We start from the raw sequence: 27,171 nt of genomic DNA, 5'->3' as shown, positions 1-27,171 counted from the left end.
GTACTGTCTCTAAAGCACTTGCTCACAAGTGAGGACCCGAGTTTGGATTCCAAGAATCTACATAAAAAGTTGGGCAAAGCAGCACATGCTTGTACTCCCAGGGATGGAAAACTGGGAGGCGAGACCGACGGGTCCCTGGCGCTTGCTGGCCTGGCCAGCCTGGCCTTCTTGGTGATGTTCCAGGCCAACGAGAGAGACCCTGGTCTCAAAGAAAAGGTGGGAGGTCTCTTTCCCAGTTTGCTTCCTCGTACTGATAAAGAACAGGCCGAAAGCACCTTGGGTAGGAAAGGGTTAGTTCGGCTTATGTGTCCCAATCACAGTGCACCACTGAGGGAAGCTGAGGCAGGAACTCAAGGCAGAAACCTGAAAACAGGAACTGAAGCAGAGGCCGTAGAAGAATGCCGCTGCCCTGCTGTTACTGGCTTGCTCCCTAAGGCTTGCTTAGCTTCCTTCCTTCCTTCCTTCCTTCCTTCCTTCCTTCCTTCCTTCCTTCCTTTGTTTATTTTTCTTTTAAAAATATTTTTATTTTTTGAAAATTTCATACACTACATTGTGATCATATTTTCCCTCCCCCAACACCTCTCAGACCCCCTCCACCCACACGCCAAACTTCAAATCTTTCTCTCTCATAAATAAATAAATAAATAAATAAATAAATAAATAAATAAATAAATAACAAGAACAACGCAGGACCACCTGCCCAGGGAAGGCACTACCCTCAGTGTGCTCAGCCCTCCCACATTAAATGCCACCAAGAAAATGCCCCGCAGACTTGCAGACAGGCCAATTTGATGGAGGCTTTTTCTCAGTTGAGATCTCCTCTTCCAGAAGACTCTAGCTTGTATCAAGTTGATAAAATCTAAACAGCATCTCTATATATGCATGTATATACATACACCTGTGCACACTCACACACACATACAAGGAAATGTACACGTGTTAACTCTGGTTAATGGAGAAACCTTCCCTGACTACTCAACATGTGCTCATAAAAAATTGCATTATTTTTTAACTTTTATTTATGTGTATGTTTACCTAGAGAGAAAGAGATACAGACATACACATACCTTCACACACTCACACACTCAGTTGGTATACAGCAGATACTCAAGAACAAAAAACAGTTTTAACTGACCCTGTGAACTTAAAGGCATTCTTACTACTACAGCATTCTTCCTAAATAGAACTATTTTCTTCTTCCCCTTTTCTTATTAAACTCTAACTTTATTTGTTTAGAATGTATTTTTCGTATGTGTCTGTATGTATGCATGCTGTATGTGAGAGGGTTCCTGTGGAAGCCAGAAGAAGGCATTGGATCCACAGGAGCTGGAGTTACAGGCTTACAAAGGTACTGAAAATCAAACACTGGACCTCTGGAAATGCAGAGTTCTCTTAACCACTGAGCCATTTCTCCAGTCTCCCAACTCTGCATTTTAGCCCATTGTCCTTCCAAATAGCTCCCTTCCTGGCCAAAGCATGCCAAATATTTGCACCTGAATAAACTTTTGAACCCTGTTCTCTCCAGCCCCTTGCCCCAATTCCTAGTCGCACCCCCCACCCCCACACCCCCACACCCCCACCCCCACCCCCACCCCCCACCCCGTGTGGCTCACCCCTTAGTCACTAACGGAACACCTTTGCATGGCTTCTTCCAATAGACTCTTAGTTACACCTTTTTTAAAAATCTCTTTTACCTTGCCTCTGCTGTTTTAATAACACCCTCCTGTTTAGCCTGGTTCCGCACTCATGGACTCAAGCCCCTGCTCTGCATCTAGGCTTCCCATCTAGTTGATCTGAAAGGGAGATTCGGCACCTTAGCCTGCCTGCTTCTGACACTGGCTCACACTGCCTTCCCTGGAGGCCTATTTTCCACAACCCTCATTAGTTTGCCTTACCAACACACACTGCAGTTTCATAGAAGGCTCTGAATGTTGCATCCTGTGCATAAGCTCACTATTTACTTACTTGTGCATTTATCTGTTCAAGCACATTAACACCATAATTTGAAACACTACGTCTCAGCCTTTGGGAGCATCAGAAGGTCTCATTTTGTTCCACTCAGGATTTTCACTTTTATTTATGCTTCAACTCTCTGACCAGTTATCCTGGGAACTGTCAGGTGTGTTTGAAACAATGTGGACTGAAAACAAATCTCTAAATGGTAATCAGCTAGGACACATTATTTTAGAATTTTATTTCAGCAGCAAATGTCATTTAACTATTTTTGTTTCCATGACAGGCACAGTCTTGGAGACCTCATTTCCATGGCATATGGGATTTCCCCATGCTTTGGGAACTGGGTCATGTGCATCAATAAAGATGCCATTTCTCTCAAATTCTGGCCTGTCAGCAATCCCCCAGCTGTCTGGTCCTCTGATAATCAGAGCTCTGCTCCCCTCAAAGGGATGGACAGCACATGCATGGATAGAATTACTAACAGCACTTTTTAAATGCTCCATGGAGGCTATCATTTCTTCAATAAATCAATTGATCTTCCTTCCTCTTCATAAAATTATTTTATAATAGACTTCACCTATGTTAGCAGATTTTTTAAAGTAAATTTTAATGTTGACCTATATAAAGCAATAGAACTTAAAGTCTTATATACTTCTTTGTTGTTTGTTTTCTTTGAGATAGGATCCCATGTAGCTCAGGCTAACTTCGAACTTATTTAGCTGAGGCTGTCCTTGAATTTCTAAGACTCCTGTCTCCATATCCCATGTGCTGAGATTATGGGTGTGTGCCAACATGCCTTAATACTTTTCTTTGACCACAAGAGAAACTCACCTTTAGACAAAATGTACAAACTACTATCTACTGAGCAGATTTCAAGTAAGCTTCCCTGACTAAGAGAATGATTTGCAAAGGCCTTGAAAGGAAAAACCCAAACAATGAGGAGGTGGGGAGGAGGAAAAGAAGGACAAAGAAGAAGGGAGGGGGAGGAAGAGGGGAGGAGGGAAACCTTTGGTGTATTAGAGTGTTCTCCAAATTTGTCAAATGTCCCATTTGAAACAAACAAACCACAACAAAAACAGAATTGTGAGCGCACCTTCAGTGTGTGTGCATGCAGGTTTGTGTTTTCACATAGTGTTCTTTTATTATGAAACATACTTGAAGTATTTTTTCATTTGTATCACATTCTTTTGGAGGGGAGAGCATATGTCAGGAGGCATATGAGGAGGTCATGTTGTTTTTCTCTTCTACCGTGTGAGTCCCAAGGATTGAACTCAGGTTATAAGGCTTGGTGGGAAGTTCCCTTACCCACTGAGCTGTCCTACCAGCCCAGAAAAGGAAAATGTAGAGATAAGAAAAAATTTAAAAAGTGGAAATGTTCAACATCTTTAACCATCGGGGAAATGTAAATAAAAACTACAAGGAGATATCTCCTTACCTGGGTTCAAAGATGAAAATTAACAAACTCTGGATAGGATATGGAGAAAACGGAACTCCTAGACACTGTTGGTGGGAATGCAGATTGGCACAGCTGCATGTGGAAAAGCAATATGAAAGCTCCTTTAGAAACTAAAGCTAGATTTTCCAGAGGATTCTACCGTCCTGTGTCTGAGTATGTAACCAAAGGAAATGGTGTCAGCCTACCTAGAGATGTCTACCGCATGTGTGTTGCCGCATTCTTCACAACATCCAGTTCTTGGAATCACAAAGAAGGGTGTGAATAAGTGAGTGAAGAAGTTGCCAAGGAGCTCATCCAGCGATTAAGGAATAAGCAAAGTGAGGGCTGCAACTAGGAACTGTTGACCCCAAAGATGGGAGGAGAAAGACCACCGACCCAAATCATCACGGCCAAATTAATTAAAGCAAGCAACTAATTAGAGCAAGCTTTTTTATTCATAAACATGGGCTGCTTCCACCTAAGTTGGGGTTCAAGAGATCAGCATTGGATGTGAAGAAGACAACATTTTTATAGCTCAGGGGTAGGGAGTTTTCAAATGGAGAATTTGGCAGGCAAAGCAGTGTTACAGGAGCAGAACATAAGCATAACAAGTTAGTCATGATGACCTTCCGAAACAAAGACATATTTGCAAGGTGGTCATAACAAGGTAGTCATAACAGCAGGTATTGATAAAACCCTTTTTTTAAAAAAAAAAAATGGTAGGGTTACAAGATGGTTATTTGAAACAAAGACATGATTGCTGTTTCCTGGATAGGCAATACAGAATCATTTGTTGTTAAGGTAACAGGTGGAGGATACCCCGATCCTTGAGAAACAGATTTAATCATAAACAGGAATGAGCCTAGTTTGTCTTTACTATAAGATGGCTTTTAAGCATGGAGGCAGACTGGTTCATCAGAACTAGAAGAGAGAATGAAGAAAATGTGTGTGTGAGTGTGCAGGCACATGTGTGCATATGTGTGTGATAAACTATCCTCAGCCACAGAAGAAAATCCCAGAATAATGCAGTGGGACTGCTGGGCACTGAAGAGCAACTATTTGGATCTGAGGTAACAGTTTGTCCAGCTGTGATCAGACCATTGGGTGCTGAGGTGCAGTTCATCTCAAGCTAAGAGAGATGTATTTTTGAGATGATCAAGGGTAAAGACACAGCCAAAAACAGAAAGTTCAAACTACTGAAACTTCAGTTTCAAAATACTAAAAGGTATTTTCTTACCTGCAAAGCAGTTTTGGAAATGCATATGCAGTCTTCAGATCCAGGGTGGGGATCCATTATTTTCTAAAAAGATAGCAGATTTTTGCTATGTTTCTCTTCACAAGAGTCCTTTGCTTCTCCTCCCAGACTCAGCAAATACTCTGCAATTGACTTTGGAAGCAACCACAGAAGCATTTTCGCAACTGGTCGAGGTTAGCAAAGATAGGCTCTGGGGAGGCAGAGCAGATGAAGCTAACTTACCATAATGTGTTCTCACCACACTCTGAGAATAGGCTCACACTGCAAAGTTATAATAAAAGAACTGTAGCTTAACACAGGATAGGCTTTACCGTGGTGTATATAGCATCAATAAATCTTCACAACCATAGCCAAATACTCATTTCTCTGCAATTGGCATGATTGACATAGGAAGAGAGGTTTGAAGGTGAGGGGTCCTTGAAAGGAATAAAGCAGCCCTTAGACATTTCTACACGTATGCCTGTTATGGATGCCTTGGGACCACTGGGTTTGGAAGTCCAACCAGATTCTGAATCTTGCCTCCCTAAACACTATCCCTACCTTCAGCTGGATTCATTCTTTTTCCTTAACAGCTGTCCTTCAGGGCCCCTATTTAAACAATTCTGGCCCCATGACCCGTTATGCTAAGTGATTACATATGATTTTGTAGCCACAACGGACCTAACTAAATGACAGTTTATTCACCATCCAAAACCAGATTTCTTTAATTGTTAAACACTGATCTGTTGTTTTGCCATCCTTGTTTTTGAATACTCGATTCCCTTAGAAAATCATTATCCTTACTTACACTAGTCTAAGAAAATAGGCTATCATTTCTCTCTATCCACTGTCCATACGTACCTTACTTATCCTGTGCATTAGCTTTAAATTATTTTTAAGTTAGCATAGAAGTGTTTTCTCAGTTAGCTGATAGTCAGGTCTATCATCGTATCATATTCCCTCCGTGTTTCTCAAGCCAGACTGATAATGAAGCATGTCGATTTTACTACTGTTGTGAACATTCCTTCACAGGCAGCCAGATGTTCTGCATCAGTCAAGCGATTTTTTTTTTTTTTTTACTTTCACAAACACTTAGCAAAATAACTCTATTCCTAGGGGAACTGAGGTATGCAGTCCCTCTGCAATGTCTGTTCTAATCCAATGGAGGTGTACGCTGCTTTCAAAGTGATCAGTGCAAGCATAAGGTTTCTCTACTTTATGAGAGCAGAGGGGATCTCCCCACTGCTCTCATGGGGAGCATATAAGTTCCTGCAAACACTAGCACTAACCTGTTTTTATGCAACATCATAGTGTGGTGACTAAAAATATAGCATCAGAGCTTGACTCCTGTCCCTACCATTTACTTACCTGCTCTTTTATTGCCCTCCACCTTGGCTTCTTTACTGGCATGTATAACCTTATCAACATACTGCAGAATCACTTCATTTTAATGTCTCTATGCCTCTCATAACCTGTGGGATTGAAGTCCTCCAATTCATGTCTGCATTCCCCACACCCACTACAGCTATATATTCTTAATCATAACAAAAGTTTCACTATTTGGAAATGAGTTTTATTTTCACAGATAACCCAAAATTTATCTGTGCCAGGATGCATTATAAAAGGAAATGGCTCAATTTGATTAAGTCTCAGTAAAAACTAAACTGCAGTCATGGGAAGATAGTCTAATTGGAAAAGTGCTTGAACCTGAGTTCAATTCTCATATTTTTAAAAACTAGGCATGGTTGCATAGACTCATGATCCCAGCATTGGGAAGGCAGAGGCAGATGGATCCTCCAGGCTCCCTGGCCAACCAGCCTCACATACTTGGCAAATTCTGGGCTGGTTAGAGATCTTGTCTCCAGTAAAGGTAGATGGCACCTGAGAAACAATACACACACACACACACACACACACACACACACACACACACACACCAAAAAAAAAAAAACCCATGCACACACACTTGTGCACACACACACACACAAAATAAAACAAGGTCTCATGAAAGCAACGAAACTTGTTTTTTTATAGTCTCTTATTCTATGATTTAAAAAAATACTCTGGCCGGGCGGTGGTGGTGCACGCCTTTAATCCCAGCACTCGGGAGGCAGAGCCAGGAGGATCTCTGTGAGTTCGAGGCCAGCCTGGACTACCAAGTGAGTCCCAGGAAAGGCACAAAGCTACACAGAGAAACCCTGTCTCGAAAAACCAAAAAAAAAAATAAAAAAAAATTAAAAAATTAAAAAATACTCTGAAAACAATTCTAAGATACTCGTGAAAAGTTTTTGAGGAAAGGCCCAAAGGATTTGATTTTTTTTAGACCTTGTGCCCCTAAATGTCATTCAGGTTTAACATTCACTTCAAACTATAAATTCTAGTTTGTCCCTGAAAGTTCAGAGTAATCTATATCTCTTCATGACAGACACATGAGGAAAGAGAACAGCCAGTCAGTGGTATTTGTTTTTAATGTTAGACTCCTGAGTTGCCTGTGAATTGGCAAATGTGTGGTTCTAAGAATATATCACTCCTTCCCCCTGAGCAATTATGTGAATATGGAGTGATCTCTGTTTTATTTGAATTCAGGAAATAAATACTTTTCAGAATCTAATTATTTTCTGTACATTTTGATTTTTATATTCAATATAAAAATGCTGTTTCTATTGAGTATCAGTCTAAAAGGAAGGGGACCTGTTTTCAAGAAAGAAAAATTTGCATGCTGAATGACAGTCCATGGAATCACCTGATGCCTCATATAGATTGTGGGGAGCCTGCCCCCACCTTTTTTCCCCAGAGGACTCGAGGAGTGAGGGATAAGAGATTTAGCTAGAAATATAGAAGGGGGAGAGACAGATAGAAACACAGGCTAGCCTCGGATGGGCCTGGATCCTTATCCACCAGCCCCTTCTGTCTCTTCTAAAGGGCTTTTTAAAGGAATGCCAAGGGGCAGGGCAAAAGACCTCCCCTTGCTAGATCAAAGCATACCACACATCCAAGTGCAGACCCTTCCAAATACCTGGTAGCCACGCATGTGGTCAAACAATCCTCAAATGCAGCTCTGTTGGGTAAAGCAAGTTCAGATCTCACTAGGAAACCTTTGTGGGCCTCCACAATAGAATCTGTTGACTCGTGTGAAAACAGTGCTCACTGTAGTGAACTCACATAGCTACCCCCTTCCCTGGAATCGAGGACAGCATTAGGTCAGCACACAAACTACCGCTGATTTCCCTGAGTACTTCCCATGCTTAGGGAGCTACTTCAAATGCCAGGTTGAGGCTAGAGCTGGAGGAGCTCCATTGGTAGAGTGCCTGCCTAGCATGCAAGAGACCCTGCTTCAATCCTCGGTACCACATAAAGTAGCAGGCATAGTGATGTTCGCCTGTAACCCCAGCACTCTGGAGATGGCAACAGGAGGATCAGAAGTTCCAGGTCATCCTTGAACATTAGAAGTTCGAGACCAGCCTGAGATAAAGGAGACTCTGTCTCCAAAAAACAGAAGGAAAAAACAAACCAACAAAACATCAGCTATTACTAGTTCCTGGAGCTTCTGCAAATTTTGCAACTGGTGCTCTTGCTGGGGTGGACTTGTATCACTGCATCTCTGCCAGTGTAGTGGTTTGAATGAGATGACCCCATAGGCTTCTATGTCCCCAGTTGGCGGAAATGCTTGAGAAAGATTAAAGGGTGTGGCTTTGTTGAAGGAGGTATGTCACTGGGGGTGGGCTTTGAGGTTTTAAAAGCCCAAGCTATTTCCAGTTAGCTCTCTGCCTCCTACTTTCAGTTAAGGATGTGAGTTCTCAGCTACCATCCTAGTGCCCTGCCTGCCTATGGCCACGCTGCCTACCATGATGGTCATGGACTCTACCCCTCTGCAACTGTGAGCCCCAAATGAAATGTTTTCTTTTTATAAGTTGCCTAGGTCGTGATGTCTTACCACAGTGATAGAAAAGCAGCCAAGATACCAGGTGATCCTAATAATTGCAGGCCATGAGCTCTCCCAAAACACCAACATGGAGGCAAAGGCTATAGTAACCCCTCTGATGGGACTTCCATATCCACCACCCATCTGTTAATGTGCTGGGCAGATGGTTTCCCCAAACTGCAGCTCCTTTTTTTTTTTTTTTTTTCCAATCTAGAAATGAACCCTTCCCTCACGGGCTTCTTAGAACGTAGGAGCCCATAGAGTCTCTTAAACATAACTTAGCAGAGTGCCTGGCGCAGAGCGGGGCCCTGGCCACAGCAGTGGTAAATCCATCTCATCACAGACCTTGAAGGCTGTCTTTAAACCACCTGCTTTGTTGTCTCTTTCTGATTTCAATACCTTTGTGGCCTCTTCTGGATTTTTTTTTTCTTCAGTTTTCACTGCCTTAGATCTGTGTCCCATCAGAGCCCGAGTCCTTCACTGCCATCCTATGTGGGTGTCTAATTATCCCCTAAATGGACACACCCCACTGCACCCTTTCATGTCGGTACCTCATTAGAGTGCTAATTGGCTCATCTTGTTATCTCCATCCCGTCAGCGGCGTCCCTTTCCTCTGCACCCCCTCTCAGTCCCCGCATCTCTCTGTGCCCACTTCTTTCTTCTTGGTATTAAACTCTTCCTTTTATGCTTGTTGTCATCCCTCCCTTTCCGCACAGCTCATTACACCCCTCCATCTGTGAACTTCATTATCCCTTCCCATTTTTATCTCATTACCTTCTCGTATGCATGTGATTAGCTCCTCCATTCACACACAGCACCGCATTCTCTCCCTCCGCTTCTCATCATGCGCTGCCACCCCCACCCTCCCCATTTAAAGCTCCCGTTTACAAATCACATCAAGCCCCGTGCCTTTATCATTACACTCATCCATTTATGCATCTCATGACATCATTACCGATGTGTCTCTCGGTGTGCGTTTCTGTTTTGTCTGCCTCATTACGGCCCCATCAAGCATGTACATGTCATTACGGCCCCCTGAAACATTCATGTTGCCTCACATCCTTCTATGTTGGCATCCCATTACATCCACTGTTCCCAGATTTGACAACCAACTAACAAAAACAGGCAGATAAGTATGTCTTGCTTTTAGAAAATTAAATATGTTTCTCGGGCACATAACATCAATGTTTCTGATACAAGTCATTTATTTCGGAAAAATTTACATATACTTAGCTCAAAGATCCAAAGCATTATATTTCATATATGTGAAAAGAGGCTTAGCTTCATTTTCAAATGTCATTTTCACTACTTTTGTTATTTCTGTACAGTTTTTGAAGTAGTGTAATTACCCATGACGGCTATAGCAGCTCCTCCCTGAAGTTCGGGGGTTCGCGGTATTTTGCAATTGGAGTGGCATATTGGAAGCCTAGAGGAAGTGAGGATGTTTCCTCCAGAATGCTAGTGAATAGCAGGAGCGTGAACTCTGATCCTCTTGCTCCAAGTCTGTCCTCTATACTGTAACACTTGGTGTGCATCCCCCAAAAAGCCCTATGTGATGTAACCCCTGTGTCATTCGATAAATACACACATGCATCGTGCGCACATAATAGTAGTAATAATAATAATAGTAAAGTTTCAAGTATGCTTATGAATGTAGGTCACCTCATTTTAGCATCCACATGCACTCCCATTGTGCAAATAGACCACAGTTCACTGTATCCATTTCTCACACACAGAGTAGCTATCCCACTGATGATATCCACCTCAATCACTGTTACTTCACCTATGCTTAACGCTGAGCTTTATTTCTTGAGTGACTAAATGCAGACATTTAAAATTCCAGCAGCATGGATGCAATGCCTTCTGTCTAAGAAAAACATGGTTCTTTCTCTTCTTTTCGCCTCCCAGTTCAGAATGTTCCTGCCTCAGGATAGCCAGTGTCTCTCCGACCTGCACTTGAGCTCAACACACACAAGTCTCTGCACGTGCCTCTCTGTGGTTTTCCTCTTTCTGTGGAAATAGACTCAGCTTGCCCACCACAGCCACTCTGCTTCGTCATGACATGGCTTTCGTTGGACACGCAGAGAATCCTTGCCCTTCATGTACTGTGCCACTTGTGGGGTTGTGTTTGACATGTGTCTTGCAGAAAGCCTGGAAGGTTCTCCCCACGTTTGTAGGGGTGCTATCAACACTGAAATCAAGTGGGGCTCTATTTTATTTTTAAGTTCTCTCTCTCTCTCTCTCTCTCTCTCTCTCTCTCTCTCTCTCTCTCGTGTGTGTGTGTGTGTGTGTGTGTGTGTGTGTGTGTTTATGAAAGCATGCCACATGTGTGCAGGTGTCCGTGGAGGCCGGAAGAGAATGACAAATGCTAGTAGCACAGGAAGCCAGACTCTGGTCCTCTGGAAGAGCAGCAAGTGCTCTTTACTGCTGGCCCATCTCTCCCACCCACTAGAATCAGTTTCATCTCCTTTTTACCACTTCAAGCAGTTAATAGAGTGACAAAATAATTCTTAAAGCTAGATGTTGCTCAAACGTTGACATGCATCGGCATATTAAAATGATTGACACCTAAAAAATGGTTGCTCTGGTTCCCAGAACCCGGAACACTTCTCACCATCAAGAGGCAGTCACAAGGGAGAACAAACTGTTCTCTAGAGAAGTATGACTGCTTCTTAAGAAGCAACCACTTAAGAAGTCATCACAGACTGTTGCAAACACCCAACACAATCAAACCCCATGCATTGACGGTCCACAAAAGCCTATTCAGACACAAGAAGAAACTTACATTCTAATTTCCAGAGAACTCTGAGCCTAGAAAGATTTTCCAATGTGAAGTGGAAAAGAACCCCTGGTGTTCAGCTGGTGGAAATGTGAACATGACGGTCGTTCTGGAAAGCACTTTGGCAGAACCCAGTGACATTAAAGATATGCATGATGCAAAATGTTTAATATCTCATGAAACCAAGTTTCTGGGGTTGAGCAGATTATTATTTTCTGAAAGCAAATAGCCTTGCCAGTTCCCTTTGGCTTCTGTTGTTAGCACTGAGGCAACACAATGAGAACCAGATGTCACCTAACACGTTATTGGGTCTGCACTACGGGCAAAGAACCCCGAAACGACGAATCTGGTCATTCATGTAGGGGAAGGCCAGCAGCCTCCTTCTCACCTTCGGAAAGGAGGGAAGAAAGAATCTATGCTCCTTGGGAAGAGGCCTGTATTTCTACTTTTGCCCGTTGGAATACTCTCCAGGGGAAAGATGAGACCAAATTCTCCACTGGACACCCAAATAGACATGGATTTCTCCATGATCTTTGGTCTCATCCCCACACTGAATCATAAACACTTCGAAGAAAATAAATCTCCCTAGATGGTATCTCACTTTCTAGTCAGCCATAAAGTTAGGTCCTACCATTGACTAAAAATTTCTCAGAAAGCCCTAACTCTGTAGAAACATACACACAAAACATACACACACACACACACACACACACACACACACACACACACACACACACACACGAATCTTCTCAACAGTTTAACATGAACACCTTATGACCCAGGAATTCGATTCTGAAGAGACTGTCCCCTAACCATCCCTTCTCATACCACAAAAAGACAGGTGAGGATATTATGTTTCATGTTTCATGTGAGTACAAAGGTTATGTAGCCCTTGGTACCCATTACCAAGGGAATGGTTAGAAATATGGTTGGTGGGCACAGCACTATGAGGAGAGCTGTGTGTGTACATACATGTTTGTGCATGTAGAGGGTACATTCACCCATGCTTACACATAAGGGCAAGCCACTATCAAGTGTCTTCCTCCATAACCCTCCATATTATTATTGTTGTTGTTGTTGTTGTTTGGAGACAGGGTGTCTCACTGATCCTGGATCTTACTATTTCAGCTAGAAAGGTTTGCCAGAGACCATCTTAGATCTACTTGTCTCTGTCCCAACCCTTCAACACCAGGTTAACAGCCATACAGCATTTGGTTGGCTTTTGTCTGAGTTCAGAGGATCCGAACTCAGGTCCTCATACCCGTGTAGCCAGCACTTTACCCACCCAGCCCTGTCCCCAGCCCTCATGGAGAGATCGTGAGTGAAACACACCGAGTGAAGTCCACAGTATAATACCATTTGTAAAACTGAAAACACCACTAAACATTGACACATGTTTTTCAAGAACAGGTATTGGTCCCAAGATACAAATCAAAGGGTAAATATTTGTATAAATGAATCTCGTTTCACAATGGCTAGACTTAAAATCTCTCAAACTTTTGGTGACATGAAAGTTTAACCAAATGCAGAGCTCACACATATTCTTTGGAAAGCACATTAGGGGTGTGCACATTTCTGAGCATGCTCAGTTTAAGGGCACAGTTAAAAAAGGATGGGTGGCAAACACATTTTTAAGCATGCTTAGCTTAAGGTCATGCACACATGTTCAAAGCTCAAAAAGCTAGTCAGGAACACTTTGAGCATGCTCAACTGTGTCAGAAAGATGGAGGACAGGAATGCCTCTGAGCGTGCTGAGTTTTCTTCCAAATGTGTAGCAGAAAAAAAAAAGGAATATCTTAAAGATGTGTTCATTAAGAGTTCATGCCTGCCTTGCTTAGCATCATAAAAGCCATATGCCTTGAAGAGAAATTATAATTCCAATTTTGAATTTTGGGTGATCTATGGCAAGACACTCTCTTGAGCTGCTCAGCAACCAACAGTCAGCCAGGAGACCATCAGGGTAAACAGCAGCCATCTGTGCACTTCCCTGAGGAGAGGCAAACAAACATCTACACACCCCAAGTATGACACCAACAGACTAAAGAAAAAATCCATCCAAGTATAACAAGTGGAACCAGTGAGTATATTGGGTTTATATACAAGAATGTGGGCCTAAGCTTATTTATAGGAGCATGTGTGAGCACAAATCAGCTGCATGACCAAAAAATCCTACCCATCGCATAGGTGGTGACCTCCATAAAGTCCTACCCATCACACAGGCTGTGACCTCCATGAAGTCCTACCCATTGCACAGACAGTGACCTCCATAAAATTCTACCCATCTCACAGGCTGTGACCTCCATAAAGTCCTACCCATCTCACAGATAGTGACCTCCATAAAGTCCTACCCATTACTCAGGCTGTGACCTCCATAAAACTTTATAGAGTCCTCCTTCAGTTACTCTTCCATCTCTCTATACTTTAGTACCTCCTGAGACTCATAGCTGGGGCAGGATCATATGCAGTTGGGGACTGAAGAAGGCCACCAGAGTGAGTGACTGAGTGGCTAAAATCTCAGACGAAGGCTTCGTGCAAGTAATCACATGTGTTTGATATCAAGTTGGTAATGACTGTGCCATGTCTAGAGGATGGAAAATTTCACAGCACTAAACTATGATGTTCAGCAGGAGTCCTGGTTAGTTTTTTTTTTTTTGTTTTTTTTTGTTTGTTTGTTTTTTTTATCAACTTGACACAAACAAGGGTCACCTGGGAAGAGGGAGTCTCAGTTGAGGGGTTGCCCAGGCTGTATTGGCCTGTGACACATGTCGTGAGAAATTGTCTTGATTGTTGACTGACGTGGGAAAGCCTTAGTCCACCATGTGTGGTGCCACCTCTGAGGAGTGGTTCTGCAAGAAATCCTGCTTAGCATGAGCCACGGGGAACAAGCCAGTGTTCCTTCATGGTTTCTACTTCAGTTCTTGCCTTCAGGTTCCTGCCCTGACTTCCCTTGTGATGGACTGTTGTCTAAAAGCATAAGCTAAATAAACCCTTCCCTCCTTGAGTCCCCATTGGTCAAAATGTTTACCACAGCAACAGAAACCTAACTGGGATGGTAGAGTAGATATATTAAATGCATTTGAACTTACAGCATTTTAATTGTGGTGAGTTTATTTATACCCGTATCATAAGGTAAGAAGTATCTGTATCAGTAGAAAGTGGGGACCAGTCTGAGGGAAAGGGTGGTATCAGGGACAAAAGGGAATAAGAGAAGAACCTTGCCTCCAGCAGAGTAACACCCATGAATGAGTAATGTGGTTCCTTCATCTTCTTACCAAAGGAGGGGAAAGCAGGTCCCTGCAAAGAGACCAGTCTTGTGCCACACTGTAGATACTCAAAGCATACCTGGTAAATACTGGTGATAGTCATCAATTAGAAGAAAAGAATGGAAATTCTTTGTTTTTCAACACAAAAAGAGAACACAAAATGCTGGCTATCATTTCTAAAAATCTAATATTTTACTGCTGACACCACAATAACAATGTCAAAGCTTTCTTGGTGTTTTGCACAATGGTAACCTATTGCCCTTGTTTTCATACCGATAAAATATATTGCTGATTTTAATGATATAAAATTTAAAATAATTTTGGTTTATAAAGAAGTGATGCATGGGGCTGGGGATGTGTCTACATTGGCAGAGTACTTGCCTAACATGCACAAAGTTCTGGGTTCCACTTGCAGCACCATATAAAACCTGGACATAGTGGTACACATCTGTGATCCTAGCACCTAGAAGATATGGGCAAGAAAATCAGAGGTTCCAGATGCTCCTTAGTTACATAACAAGTTCAAGGCCAGCTTGGGACATATGAGAAAAAAATGTGTTTATCAAATATTGATGAAGCTTGTGTTGCATGACCCAAATGGCTACCATCATTTTCTTCTTGGCCCCATACTCTTCTATGACCTTTTCGTAAACCTTTTGGCTTAAACTCTTACGTCATCAGCCTCCATCCTCTAGGCACGTTCTTTTTTGCCTTATGTGTAGGTAAATGTGAAGATTTGTCTTATGAACTAAGTCATGTTACCACCTCTGTTAGTTCTTACATAAAGGTGTTCTCCAGAACTCTGTCTACCGTGAACCAAATATGGGAGTTCTCATCCAGTCACTTGGTGCCACAACCAGAGTCACAACTGCCCTTCCTGAACTGCCAGATTCAGAATCCTGAAGGATACAAAGGACTCGAGTCTAGTCTGGGGTCTCTACTGACAGTGGGAAGCCTGACATGAGGACCTCATTGGTTACGTATTCCTAGATTTCCCTTATTAGTTTAGGCTACAAAAATGAGAGCCAGTGGAAACTATCTCACATGTGGCGTCCATGTTGAAGATTAAGACGCCGAATCCTACATGTCCAGACTGGCTCCATGCTGCCACTGCTAAGTGGCTGTCTCCTACCTGGTGCTCACCGCCCTCCCCAAGCACTAGAACATTTTACCAAAGTCTAAACTAGGCCTGGTGATTTGCACAGCTCATCTCTTCCTTCCATGTTGAACAATTTAAAATAATGATGTGTTCTGATTTTTAAATATGAAAATTGTGCTTTTGGGAATAGACTACATACTTTGTCACATGAAACCAAATACTGTGGGAAAGTATGAGCAGATGTACCAGGAAATTGGCAAATTCCTCAAATACCAGTTAATAGACACAGGTCAGCCATCTCCACATCTGTTCCCAAAGGTGTAGAATTTTCCAGGCAGTGAACATCAGAATAACTTGGAAAGCTGTTGAAAAGCACGTGTTCTCAGACCTGACCACAGACTTATGTCAGGCTCTCACAGATGAGAGCTACATATAATGCTTATAGCAGCTCTCCCAAGATTCCTAATGTTGAATCCAGCTGAGAACTAATGATTTGGGGAAGCTGACTATCTTAGAAATAACCAGCATGCCACACTGGCGAATTCAGACTCCTACACAGCTTCACTTAGTGATTTTATTCTAAATACTTGTTAAATAAAACAAATTCCTATAATATTCATAGAGATGTGGGTATGTTGTGTTGTATTGTGTTGTGTTGTGTTGTGTTGTATTGTGTTGTTTGTATTGTATTTGCATTGTTGGGAATAAGCTCAAGGCATTGCACCTGGTAGGCAAGTACTCTACCATTGAGCTATATCCTCACCTCCCAGATTAGAGATTCAGAAAGATGTTCTCTAGATGAACACGGTAGCTTGCACCTGATGTCCCAGCCAAGGAGGCAGAATTTCTAGAACATGAGTTTGAGGCCAGCCTGAGTAACATAGCAAGACCCATTTCTTGAAAAACAGGAAAAGAATTATTCTGCACATCTTCAATGAGCATACTTGAATAAACATGCAAATAGAAAACCCAAATGTTATCCTTGGTATAAATTAAGAATAAGATCTATGTACCTCAATTAGTAAAATAACAATTCATTGAACTATACTATGGGCAAAATACTATTTGTCGTTTTTCTAAAAGTGACAAAAGAGCACCAAAGTCCGTCTGTCTGTGAAGAATTTTGTTCAATTCAGGGTCAAAGGTCATATAGTAAGCTGCTCACCACACACAAGCGGAAGGCATCTTCCAGTGTCCCGTCCTACTTCCTGGGACAGCAGAACTATGCCACCTTCATTCCTTTATCCATAGTCCCTGACACACCAGCTGCTCTGACTCTGTGCTTTATTAACTGAATTCAACAGCAGTATTTTTCAATAGCTGAAAGAATAAGAAGATTAAGTTAGAGGGTGGACATTCTTTAAAGTCTCATGCTAATTCATGCATTCAGCGTAAGTGTTTCTTACATCATGCCTGTTCAATGACAGATGAATTATTGATTATACTCCCTCAATAAATTCATTTCATACCTGGGACTGCTTATAGTTAGGATGTGCACTCTAGAAATTACTATTAAGGCATGGAGTCTAATGTGCAAGAACATTAGAGACTTCTTGAATTTTTTCATTTCTATTTCTTATAAGAACTTGAGCTTTCAAGCTAGAAGTCCTGTTAACCAGAAGCACTCACAGCACACGAGGCAAGTCCATGTTTCCTTTCTGTGCGCGGAGAACTTTAGAACAGAATTTAAATGTGCCAGAAGACAAAGCTCTTCCAGATGTATGCTCTGACTGATTTCTAGAAAACTCTGCCCAGACCTTCTCAGTACATCGGCCACGGCATGAGCTCCAGAGTCCATGTCACACTTTAAAAACAAGTATCACATTTATTTATATGCTTAGAGGATGGCATGGCATAGATGCCATGTACACATGCAGGAGGCGGGGGACAATTTGAGGGATTGGTTCTCTCTTTCCACCACGGATTCCAGGAACTGAACTCAGGTCATCAAGCTTGGTGGAAAGCCCCATTACTCAAGTGTCTTTGCCAGCTAAGCTACCTGTTCTCTCTGTCTCTCTGTCTCTCTGTCTCTCTGTCTCTCTGTCTCTCTGTCTCTCTCTCTCTCTCTCTCTCTCTCTCACACACACACACACACACACACACACACACAGAGTTTTATAGAATATAATGAAATAATGTTGTAACTGTCTGCTCATCTCTGGATGCTACCTTGTTTATTTTTCCCTAAGTAGATTTACAAGAGACTTCTTTATGGTTTTCCAGATTCTTAATTTCATTAATTACTTTTTTCTAAAGTTGGAGACAAACTTATTTAAACAACTGTGTTTACAAGACCATTTTCCCTCGGGTGACTTTTTAACTTTTTAAATTAAGTAACGCTTGCTAGAGAAACCCTTCTCAGAACATGTTTACTGGTATTATTATGTAACTCTTTCCTAAGTCCACATAAACAATGTGAGCTCATTGTAGCTCAGGTTTTACTGAGACCTGATTTGAAGGGTACCTAGGAGACTGACTCTTCTGAATAGGACCATCCTTCTTTTTGAGAATAGCCAAAAGACCAGGGTGTTGGCAAAAAACATTTATTTGTTGTTGGATAAGCACAGTTCTTGATCTCTTGCTAGCTACTGGAAGCTACTCAGAGTTTCCTCAAGTTTCTTGTTTCTCCAAGGCCAGTAGGAGAGCCTTCCTTTGTAGGTGTATGCTAGCAAGATGGATCTTATGTGTGCAAGGTGTGTGTGTGTGTGTGTGTGTGTGTGTGTTATGAAATTGATATTCTGTCATCTCTGCCATTTTCTAAAAAGACACAGGAGCCTCCAATACTCAAGGGTAAAGGATCATCCAAGCAGCTGAACATTGAGAAATGAACATTGTTGGTAGGACATCTGAAGGCCCATCTGCCACAATCCCATCCGAACTGAAATACCAAGAGAGAGATGGAGAATCAGATATGAACTATTTTATCATTCTTCTGTAGTCCAGACATCTAAAAGGAAGTTTGTAATTTTCTAAGCTAATTTTTGAAACAAGTTGTCTTGTTTTAAAGAGGAGGTAAGGAGGAAAGGAAGGAGATGTGGCCGTATATCAGTTCTGGGGCAAAATTGAGGACTCAGAAGGGTAAAGATAAGTTAAAAAAAATGGCCCCAAGCACATTTAAGATGTACGAATTCCGAAACATGTCACTGGCAGTCCACACTTGCTTGTTTTGTGACTTACTTTGATTTTCCACAGATATTTGAAATCTATTTAAAGTTGGCTGTCACTGCCAAGTGCAATAGTTCCTGTAACTACCGTCCATCTTCCTCACTCGGATCCCTTTGCATAACACCTCAGTCCTCCGAAGGACTAAACCTGCTCTTGGCTTCAGGACTTGAGCTCTGGGATATGGCCCACCATCTGTCTTAAACTTCTTGAATAACTTTTTGCCAAGGCAAGTGTGGATTATAGGCAACAACCTGGGACATTCCTGGTCTCAGAACAGGAAAAATAAAGGAAGCTCTACGTATTATTTAAGTACTTTGTTTGCTTGTAGTGTTTGCGGGGAATGAAGAATTGATCTCTATTTGTGTGAGAAACAAAGACTGATCTGCATGCCGATGGCCAAGGGCAGACTTCAGAGACCTTGCAGTTTTGAACCAGATATTTATGAACATCTGCTTTCTTCCCATAAATTTTAATATGGATTTTATCCTTTGAAACATACAAGCTCCCAGGTGCTTCTTTGGTCTTTATCTTGGGGAACATTCTTTAAGAAAAAAAAAGTCTCTTTTTTCCAATAAACACATTCTAAATCATTTTGTTAGGACAACATTCATTCATGAGTGCGCGCGCGCGCGCGCGCGCACACACACACACACACACACACACACACACACACACACACATACACAGAGTCTTTTGAAATGCCTCTAATGTTAGGAATTCAAAATACTGTATTCAGCATATTAAATCTCCAAAATGTCTAATCCCGGATTGTAACACACAGTTTTGTTAATAAAGACGCTGAAAGGCCTGGTCTGTGGTTTTCATTAGAAGGGTTTGTTTAATTCTTGTTTGTGTGACAAGCACTTTCAGAAGCTGAGGTTTCAAACATCCAATTCAACAAACAAGATCCCTGTCCTCACTGTGTTTATCTTCTGGTGAACATGAATGTTCTCTAAAAAGAATTTTTAAATTGCTGTTACGCCTTTCATGTAGTTCTTTGGCAAATGGGATTTGTACTGGGCCTATAAACCAGTGATGCCTCTCCATTCCCAGGGCTACACTTGATGCTCGGGATGCGGCTGTTATCAAAGCAGATTGAGTTCCGGTCTCAAATGGCTCAGAGTCTAGTACGCTTCTCATCTGTGTCTACAAATGAAGAAGCAGGAGCTCTGGGGTGGGATCTGTGTAACCCATTGCCCGTTCTCTACTCAGATCCATCTGAAGCCACGCAAACACCACAAGCAACACTTAGCCTTTCCGAATACTGAGAGTTACTACGACAAGTAGAAAAGGTGAAAGAAAGTGAAGTCACAGTACACCAGCACTCACAAAGTACGCTGAAGGCGTGCATGCAAGCTAGGCAAGCAAGAACACAAGTCCTTCTTAGGAGGATCAAGCTCTCCAGAGTGCAGTCCTGCTGGCTCATAACACAAGATACAGGTTATTTACATAACCAGAAAGCCCCTGGAGGACAGTAGAGAAATGTCATTTCGTTAGGCTAGTGGCCTACTATCTACTTACAGTCCAAGGGACCGTCTTTCTGCTCTGCCTCCTGAAGAAGAGTACAAGGTCAGGGTACCACAGGCCATCTGAAAATGAGCCATCTTAGTGTGTCAAATTCTACTCATCTACTAAAGAAATGATTAATTTACTGAGAAACAATTTCAAAGATGATTTTCCACTAAAACCAACAGCACTATACTGTGGAATAGGAGAGAATATCTGCGTATGGATCGAAGAGAAATCACAAGGGTAAATAGTAGTGGAAATGAGGACAAATGAGCCCATCTCTGTATTTTCCATCTCTCTCTAAAAAGCCAACCTTATGAAAATGATATTTGGGGTATGAATATTTAGTTCTCGATTTTATATGCAACTTAAATATAAAGGTATTCAGCCGGGCGGTGGTGGCACACACCTTTAATCCCAGCCCTTCCCAGGCAGAGGCAGGTGGATCTCTGTGAGTTTGAGTCCAGCCTGGTCTACAGAGTGAGTTCCACAGAGTAACACTGTCAAAAAACAAAACAAATGATAGACAGACAGACAGATAGAGCCATTTCTCCAGCAGCATTTCCTTCAACCACAGTGCCACTCAGATGTCCTTTCTTTATAGAAATTTTAGAGGTGCTTCAAATGCAGGAAAATTCTGAGCCACTTCAGATTCTGGTGTCTCTCCCTGCACCCCAAGCCTTGGGCCTGAGGCTGTGTTCCCTCACTCCACAGTGAAGAGCCATCCCATCAAAGAATCTGAGCTAAGTGCCGTTTTCCAAGGCTGGCCAAGAGAGGCCCCTCTGGGTGCTCTCTTGGTCCCAGCACTGCTGCTGAGCACTGGCCCTTCCAGCTCCACATCCCCTTCTTCTGGTGTCAGGCGCTCCACAGCCAGCAGGCGTGCTCATTTCTTTGTGCTTTGTGTTCCTGAAACAGGATCTGGAGCAGGTTCAGCTCCATCTGGAAGAAGTGAGGTTCTTTGACGTGTTTGGCTTCAGTGAAACAGCAGGGGCATGGCAATGCTTCATGTGCAACAACCCTGAAAAGGCAACTGGTGAGTGGCCCCCCTTGTTACAAAGAACCAGTTGTGCACCTTCGGATGGGCAGGGGTCTGTGAGCCCGGGGGCTCTAGTTGGCCTTCTGCTTGGTAAATGCTCCCCATTGTGCTAATTTACAGAATAGTGTCTGATCACTGCCTCACACTGGGAAAGGCTTCTCACTGGAGTGGTTGTGCAAAAAAGGCAAGATGCCAGAAAGAAGGGATACATAATCAGAAAGGAGAGAGGGGAGTCTTTGACCTGTTTGTGGTTATCAAGAGAGCAAGGTTGGGATGGCTTTGTGGTAGAGCACTTGCAAAGCAAGTACAATCTCCAGTATTTATTTTAAGGAGGGAGAGAGGAAGGAGGAAGGGAGGGAGGGAGGGAGGGAGGGAGAGAGGGAGGAAGAAGAGGAGGGAGGGAGGAATGAACGAATGAAGGAAGAGAGAAATGTTTTACTCTGAAAGTATCTTTATTTCACCCAAATGACCCTGAAGGTTGGGGAAAACATTCTGCCCAGCTGTGCCTCAAAGACCTGAGACCACACTCCATGAGGGACTGAGCACCCAGTCCACATTGTCTTGTGGTTATTCCTTATGGTGATATTTGGTGAGTGATCCATGTGCACTGCTCATTGGCAGCAACCAGTTGCTACCCACTCACCATTCCTCACCTTTTCTGCTGCCCAAGGAGTCTAGTCCACCAACCTCACTAAAAGTAATTGTCAGTGGATACGAGCAAGGCTCCACGCTAAGCATGCCAGATGCCTGGGTTCATTTAGTCGGTACAGCAATATTGAGGTAAATGCTTTGTTTCCTGCACCTTCTCTTCCAATTTGGGGATTTTGTCATCTTAAAGACAGCCTATAGGGGCAAGTCTATCCCCCTGTTAACTGCCAAGATGTTAGGGCTGGATCTTAAAAAAAGGAAGTGTTTATTTGACCAGACGGAGATGTAAGGGGCTCACAGAGAGGTACCAATTAAAATGCATTACCCCACGGAAAAGGTATGGAAGGAAGAAGCTGGCAGTGGAGGATGCCAGCCTTTGTGAGGCACAGATTGTAGGTTGATTACAGAGTCTGGATTAAGCCCATGCCAGAGTGAACACCTCAGCTTGTAAAAAGTTAATTCAAGCAAATAAGAAATTGGGGAATTGCATGCCTCCATTATAAAACTTTCTAATTAGAGCTTTACCACATGTATGCAAAAAGACAGCGCATAAAAGCAACCTCATTTGAGAGCATGGTGAAATAAGGTACTTATCTTAGGTGGCGCCAAGAGGGCCCTTCAGAGTGCTCAGTCCAAGTGAGCTAAGTCCTTAATACAATAAATATTGAATCAGACTTACTGAGGGAGGCCTCAGGAAAGGCGCTAAATGTTATGAGACGTTCCTTTAATATGTATTTTCTCAAATTCGCTGCCACACACTTGAAAAGAACATTTTGCACATCACCGTCTTATTTGTTTTTCTCACCATGAAGCACAGACTGGGAACATGGAGCGATAAAAGCTCTAACAAGGCCAAATACTTTATAGCAGAACATATTGAATCAAAATGTTCGGCCCTAAAAACTTCTGTGTGTTTGGATTTCTTTCCTCATTTCCTTGGGCTGCATGAAAGAGGATCTGAGACAGAGAGGAGCCCTCTTTTACACTGTTATTTTCACACTCAGAAACTCATGAGTCCCTGGAGAGTTTATATTTGTTGTTGATTCCATCTTCTTTTTATATGGGCATATAAATTACATATTTAATCTAAGCAAAAGGTCTAACATCATCCTGCAGCCAAATGTATTCTTCGGGGAGAAGGCATTTACATTCTTATTGTGCTTAAATTCCAGCTAGAAAGATGACTAAGACATACAAATGAATATCTGGGTCATGGGCATGATGGTCTGGTTGCGGCCCGTTTTTCACATATGCAGTGTGTGCCTTTTGCATGGGCTGAGTTTCTTCTACAGGATGCCTGGAGACAGAAAGATGAGGAAGGTACAGTGCTTCTGCTTTGGAAGGGATCCACAGTTCAGTTAGGGTCAGAAGACTTCTGTGAGAAAATCTTACTCTGCTCTTCATACATTCTTTAGCATACAATAAATACTCATTGAATGAATGAACGTGTATATGATATTTAAAAACGGCCAAGTCGTCAGGCACATGCCTTTAATCCCAGCATTCAGGAGGCAGAGACAGGTGGATCTCTGAGTTCAAGGCCAGCCTGGTCTACAAAGAGAGTTCCAGGACAGCCAGGACTACACAGAGAAACCCTGTCTCAAAAAACAAAACAACAACAACAACAAAAAAAAAAAAATAGCCAAATCAAATACTCCTTAATATTAACATGTGATGCTTCAAGCCTGTGACGATGTATTAACCATACCAAATACACATCACTATACCATACTTAGGGTATTGTGAACCTAGTAAGAGAAGTTTGGTCCTGTTTCCTCCATAAGAGGACTCATCGCATAGAAACCAGATGATCAGCCTCACACCTGGCTGTATTTTGCCCAGCTGTGTGCTGTGCACAACCCTGGACTCCACTTGTGCCTGCCTTGGGTCAGATAGCCTGCCACCTGTGAGAGGACGACTTGAAAGGATCTCTCGCTCTCCAACAGAAAAGACTGAATGGACTGATCGGCCACCACCACCACAGGGACGAACCAGTGATACAGTAATTGTTCTCATCTAGTCTGTGTTCCCGCGTTTTTTAACTTCTGCCCACCTCTATAAATGGGTAACAAATCATAAGGCAATTACACGTCAGGAAAGAAATCCAGAGCGATAGAATATTTCTTAGAATGTTCAGACTAAGGCTCTAGGAGTCCTTCAGATGTCAACAGTCATCAACTGGCCTGTGTCACTACTTCACGTACGTCCCAACCCTGGTGAAATTCTCATCATCACTGCCTTCCCATCTCTTCCATCATCACACAGAAGCATGCTGAACTTTAATGTCTAGTCCTCAATACCATTAAGTTGAAATGAATCAGAGAAAAAAACTAAATGCTAGAGCAGCAGAAAGACCCTGAGATCATGACAGTTTATCATTCTAACTAATGTGTTGTTGCGTGCTGCATGTGTTTTCTTCTTTTATTGTCATTATTGTACAAAAAAAGAAAGCAAGAGAGAGAGAGAGAGAGAGAGAGAGAGAGAGAGAGAGAGAGAGAGAAAGGAAAGAAAACCAAAACACAGATTCAGCAATTTCCCCCAAGGTTGCATAGTTATTCACTGGTAGAACTAGCATTTTCTTCAAGATAAACTAATTCCAGAAATTGAAATTTCAACTTCTAGAGCCAGTCCAAATTAAAAACATGGAATTTTAGAAACTTCAATAAAAATTATTCCACAATGTTATAGTATGTTGTAAAGACCAAAGGGAAGTTTAATTGTTTAGATGTGATCTGCCTCTTTGATTTATTTTACAAGAGCGGGAACTTTGATATGGTAATAAGTGGGTGATCATTACATGTAGTCAGTGATTAAAATAGAAACTATTTCCAGTCCAATTGCTGATTCAATTCCAATAGCCATTTTACAAAGTAGAAAGCAGACGATTTCAAAATCCCAGAATAACTCAGAACCCCTCCGAGACCTGTCTGGTGACATTTACTGCACATCCCCTTACTCCACGTGAATGAGAGAACAAAGGTTGAGCAAGACGATTTAGCCGAACATAACTGACTTCTGGAAAACCATGCAGACTCCCTTATCAGCTGCCTGTGAGTCTTGGAATTGCAGGGCCTGTGTCAGTAAAGGAAGTCAGAGGGCTGCCCTGGGGCTCGTCAGAACTTCTCGTCTGCCACACTTTTTTAAGGAGGAGAGAGAAGTAGGTTATGACTTTCACTCTTGCTGCCTGAAGCACGTGGGGTGACTTAGTTCTTGTAAACCTGCAAAAAAGCGAAAGAAAGAAGGAAGGGAAAGCGCAGAATTTTTGGCACACATGTCCTCTATGAACCCAAGTAATCCCCAGCATAGTCACTGTCTGAGTCATTTGATATTTAGAATTTGGATGTGGTTGTCAGTAGGAGGTCTCCACGGATTCTAAAAGAAAATAGAGGAATCCTTGTTGAATAATGTTCTATCATGAGTCCTCTGTAGAGCTGATTGTAAATATTTGCTGGATGAGACAGCATGCTGCCCTTTCTATCACACAAACAAATGGAAGGGGGTTCTAAATAAACTCAGTGTAGAAATAGCTTCCTCAGTGATGAGATTATCTTCAGGCACTAAAGACAATGGGAATTATGGTGTGGCAATCCTTCAGTACATACCATTCTTGTGGGATAGATGCCTTTCTGCACCATGAATATGGGCTAAATGACCCTAGAGAACCCAACTCATAGCCCACAAATAGCTTGTGAGTCCACTAATAGGAAACTTTTCCATTTAATTTCAATGTCACTTTCATAGAACTTCAAACATAAAGAAAGAATCCACTTTTGACTTAGGCAATGGCTGGGGCTTTCATATCTTTCCACACATATTCAAGCACAGGCTTATCTGATAAATATTACTAGCATCCCCCAAACAGCACAACACTGTTGTACACAACTCCACAGCTCATATTTATACACTGTCAGTGACTATTGCCTTGTATTGATTACATAAAATTGAACCCAACTTACTGTTCAGATACTCTGAATTATCAATAATGATATAAACGTGTACTCATCTACCCAGATTGTAGACAAATTTCTAAATAGTCTTATTAAATAAAAAAAACACAGAGCCAGATATATGGTGGAAGCCTGGGAGAGATCAGAGAAATAGGGAAAGCCACAGCCAACCTTACCTCACCAACTAGGCAGCTTCCAAATGAGAGTTACTTCCTGTCCACCCACGTCTATATGCCTTGCTATGGAATTAAGGTGTGAGCCACGACACCTGGCTCTGTTCCCAGTGTGGCCTTGAACTCACAGAGATCCTGCCTGCTAAGTGAGAGGATTAAGGGCGTGTGCTACCGCTGCCTGACTTCTTTGTTTACTTAAAATGGCTGACCTTTTCCTCTGATCTCCAGGCAACCTTTATTTATTGAAGCACAAATAAAATATCACCGCAGCAGATGATTTATCATCTTGAAATTCTTTTTCTTTTCTCTTCCTCATCTTTCAACTTCTAGTTCGAGGCGGCAGCAGCAGCAACACTGCCCCCCCCCCAACATACATATCCCCCTAAGACAGAATGAACTCTCCTTCCCTTTGCTCTTTCTGTCTTCTGCCTGCATGTCTGCATTGCACGTGGCATATTGACATCAGACAGTAATGTGAACGATGCATTATGTATGATTCCAGGCCTAGCACACAGCCATGTTCAATAATCACTGACAAAGAGAAGCATGATTAAACAATCTGTGAATCATGTCAGTGGTAGCATAGGCATGATAGAAAATTGGATTTGTGTTTGAAACAAGAGTTAGAAAGGCCCCAGCACTTGCAAGAGTGAAGCAGGAAGATCGTGAGCTGGAGGCTAGCCAGGGCTATATAGCGAGACTGTGTCACAAACAAAATCTAACATTGACTTATTGACTTTTAAATTTACTAGTTTTAGTTGGTATACAAAATAATGGATCCCATCATGTCATTTTTAAACATACACATCATTGTAACTTGCTTGTGCTAACTCATCTTACCTCCCATCACCTCCTCTGGCTTTGTTGGCCTTCCCCTGCCCTTAATAGTGCCCCTTCTCTGTGTGTGTGTGTGTGTGTGTGTGTGTGGGTGTGTGTGTTTGCATATAAGCTTATTAAAGCTAGATTCTGTATGTGATAGAAAACAAGCAATATTTATCTGTTTTC

At 42.3% G+C, this 27,171-nt stretch overlaps 1 protein-coding gene across 2 annotated transcripts in view; it reads left to right on the top strand.

Annotated features, from left to right (window-relative positions):
* Veph1 (ventricular zone expressed PH domain containing 1) overlaps positions 1 to 27,171 on the top strand; it is a 198,172-nt gene that overhangs the window by 148,483 nt on the left and 22,518 nt on the right. For both annotated transcript variants that reach the window (XM_059264718.1, XM_059264717.1), the window contains one exon: positions 21,278 to 21,395. In XM_059264718.1, coding sequence (XP_059120701.1) covers positions 21,278 to 21,395 — 118 coding nt within the window. The remainder of the gene's footprint in view (positions 1 to 21,277; positions 21,396 to 27,171) is intronic.

This window comes from Peromyscus eremicus, chromosome 6 (assembly GCF_949786415.1).
Source record: "Peromyscus eremicus chromosome 6, PerEre_H2_v1, whole genome shotgun sequence".
NCBI lineage: Eukaryota > Metazoa > Chordata > Mammalia > Rodentia > Cricetidae > Peromyscus > Peromyscus eremicus.
The sequence above is the reverse complement of the archived record's forward strand: the minus strand, read 5'-3'. Positions and strand labels throughout refer to the sequence as shown.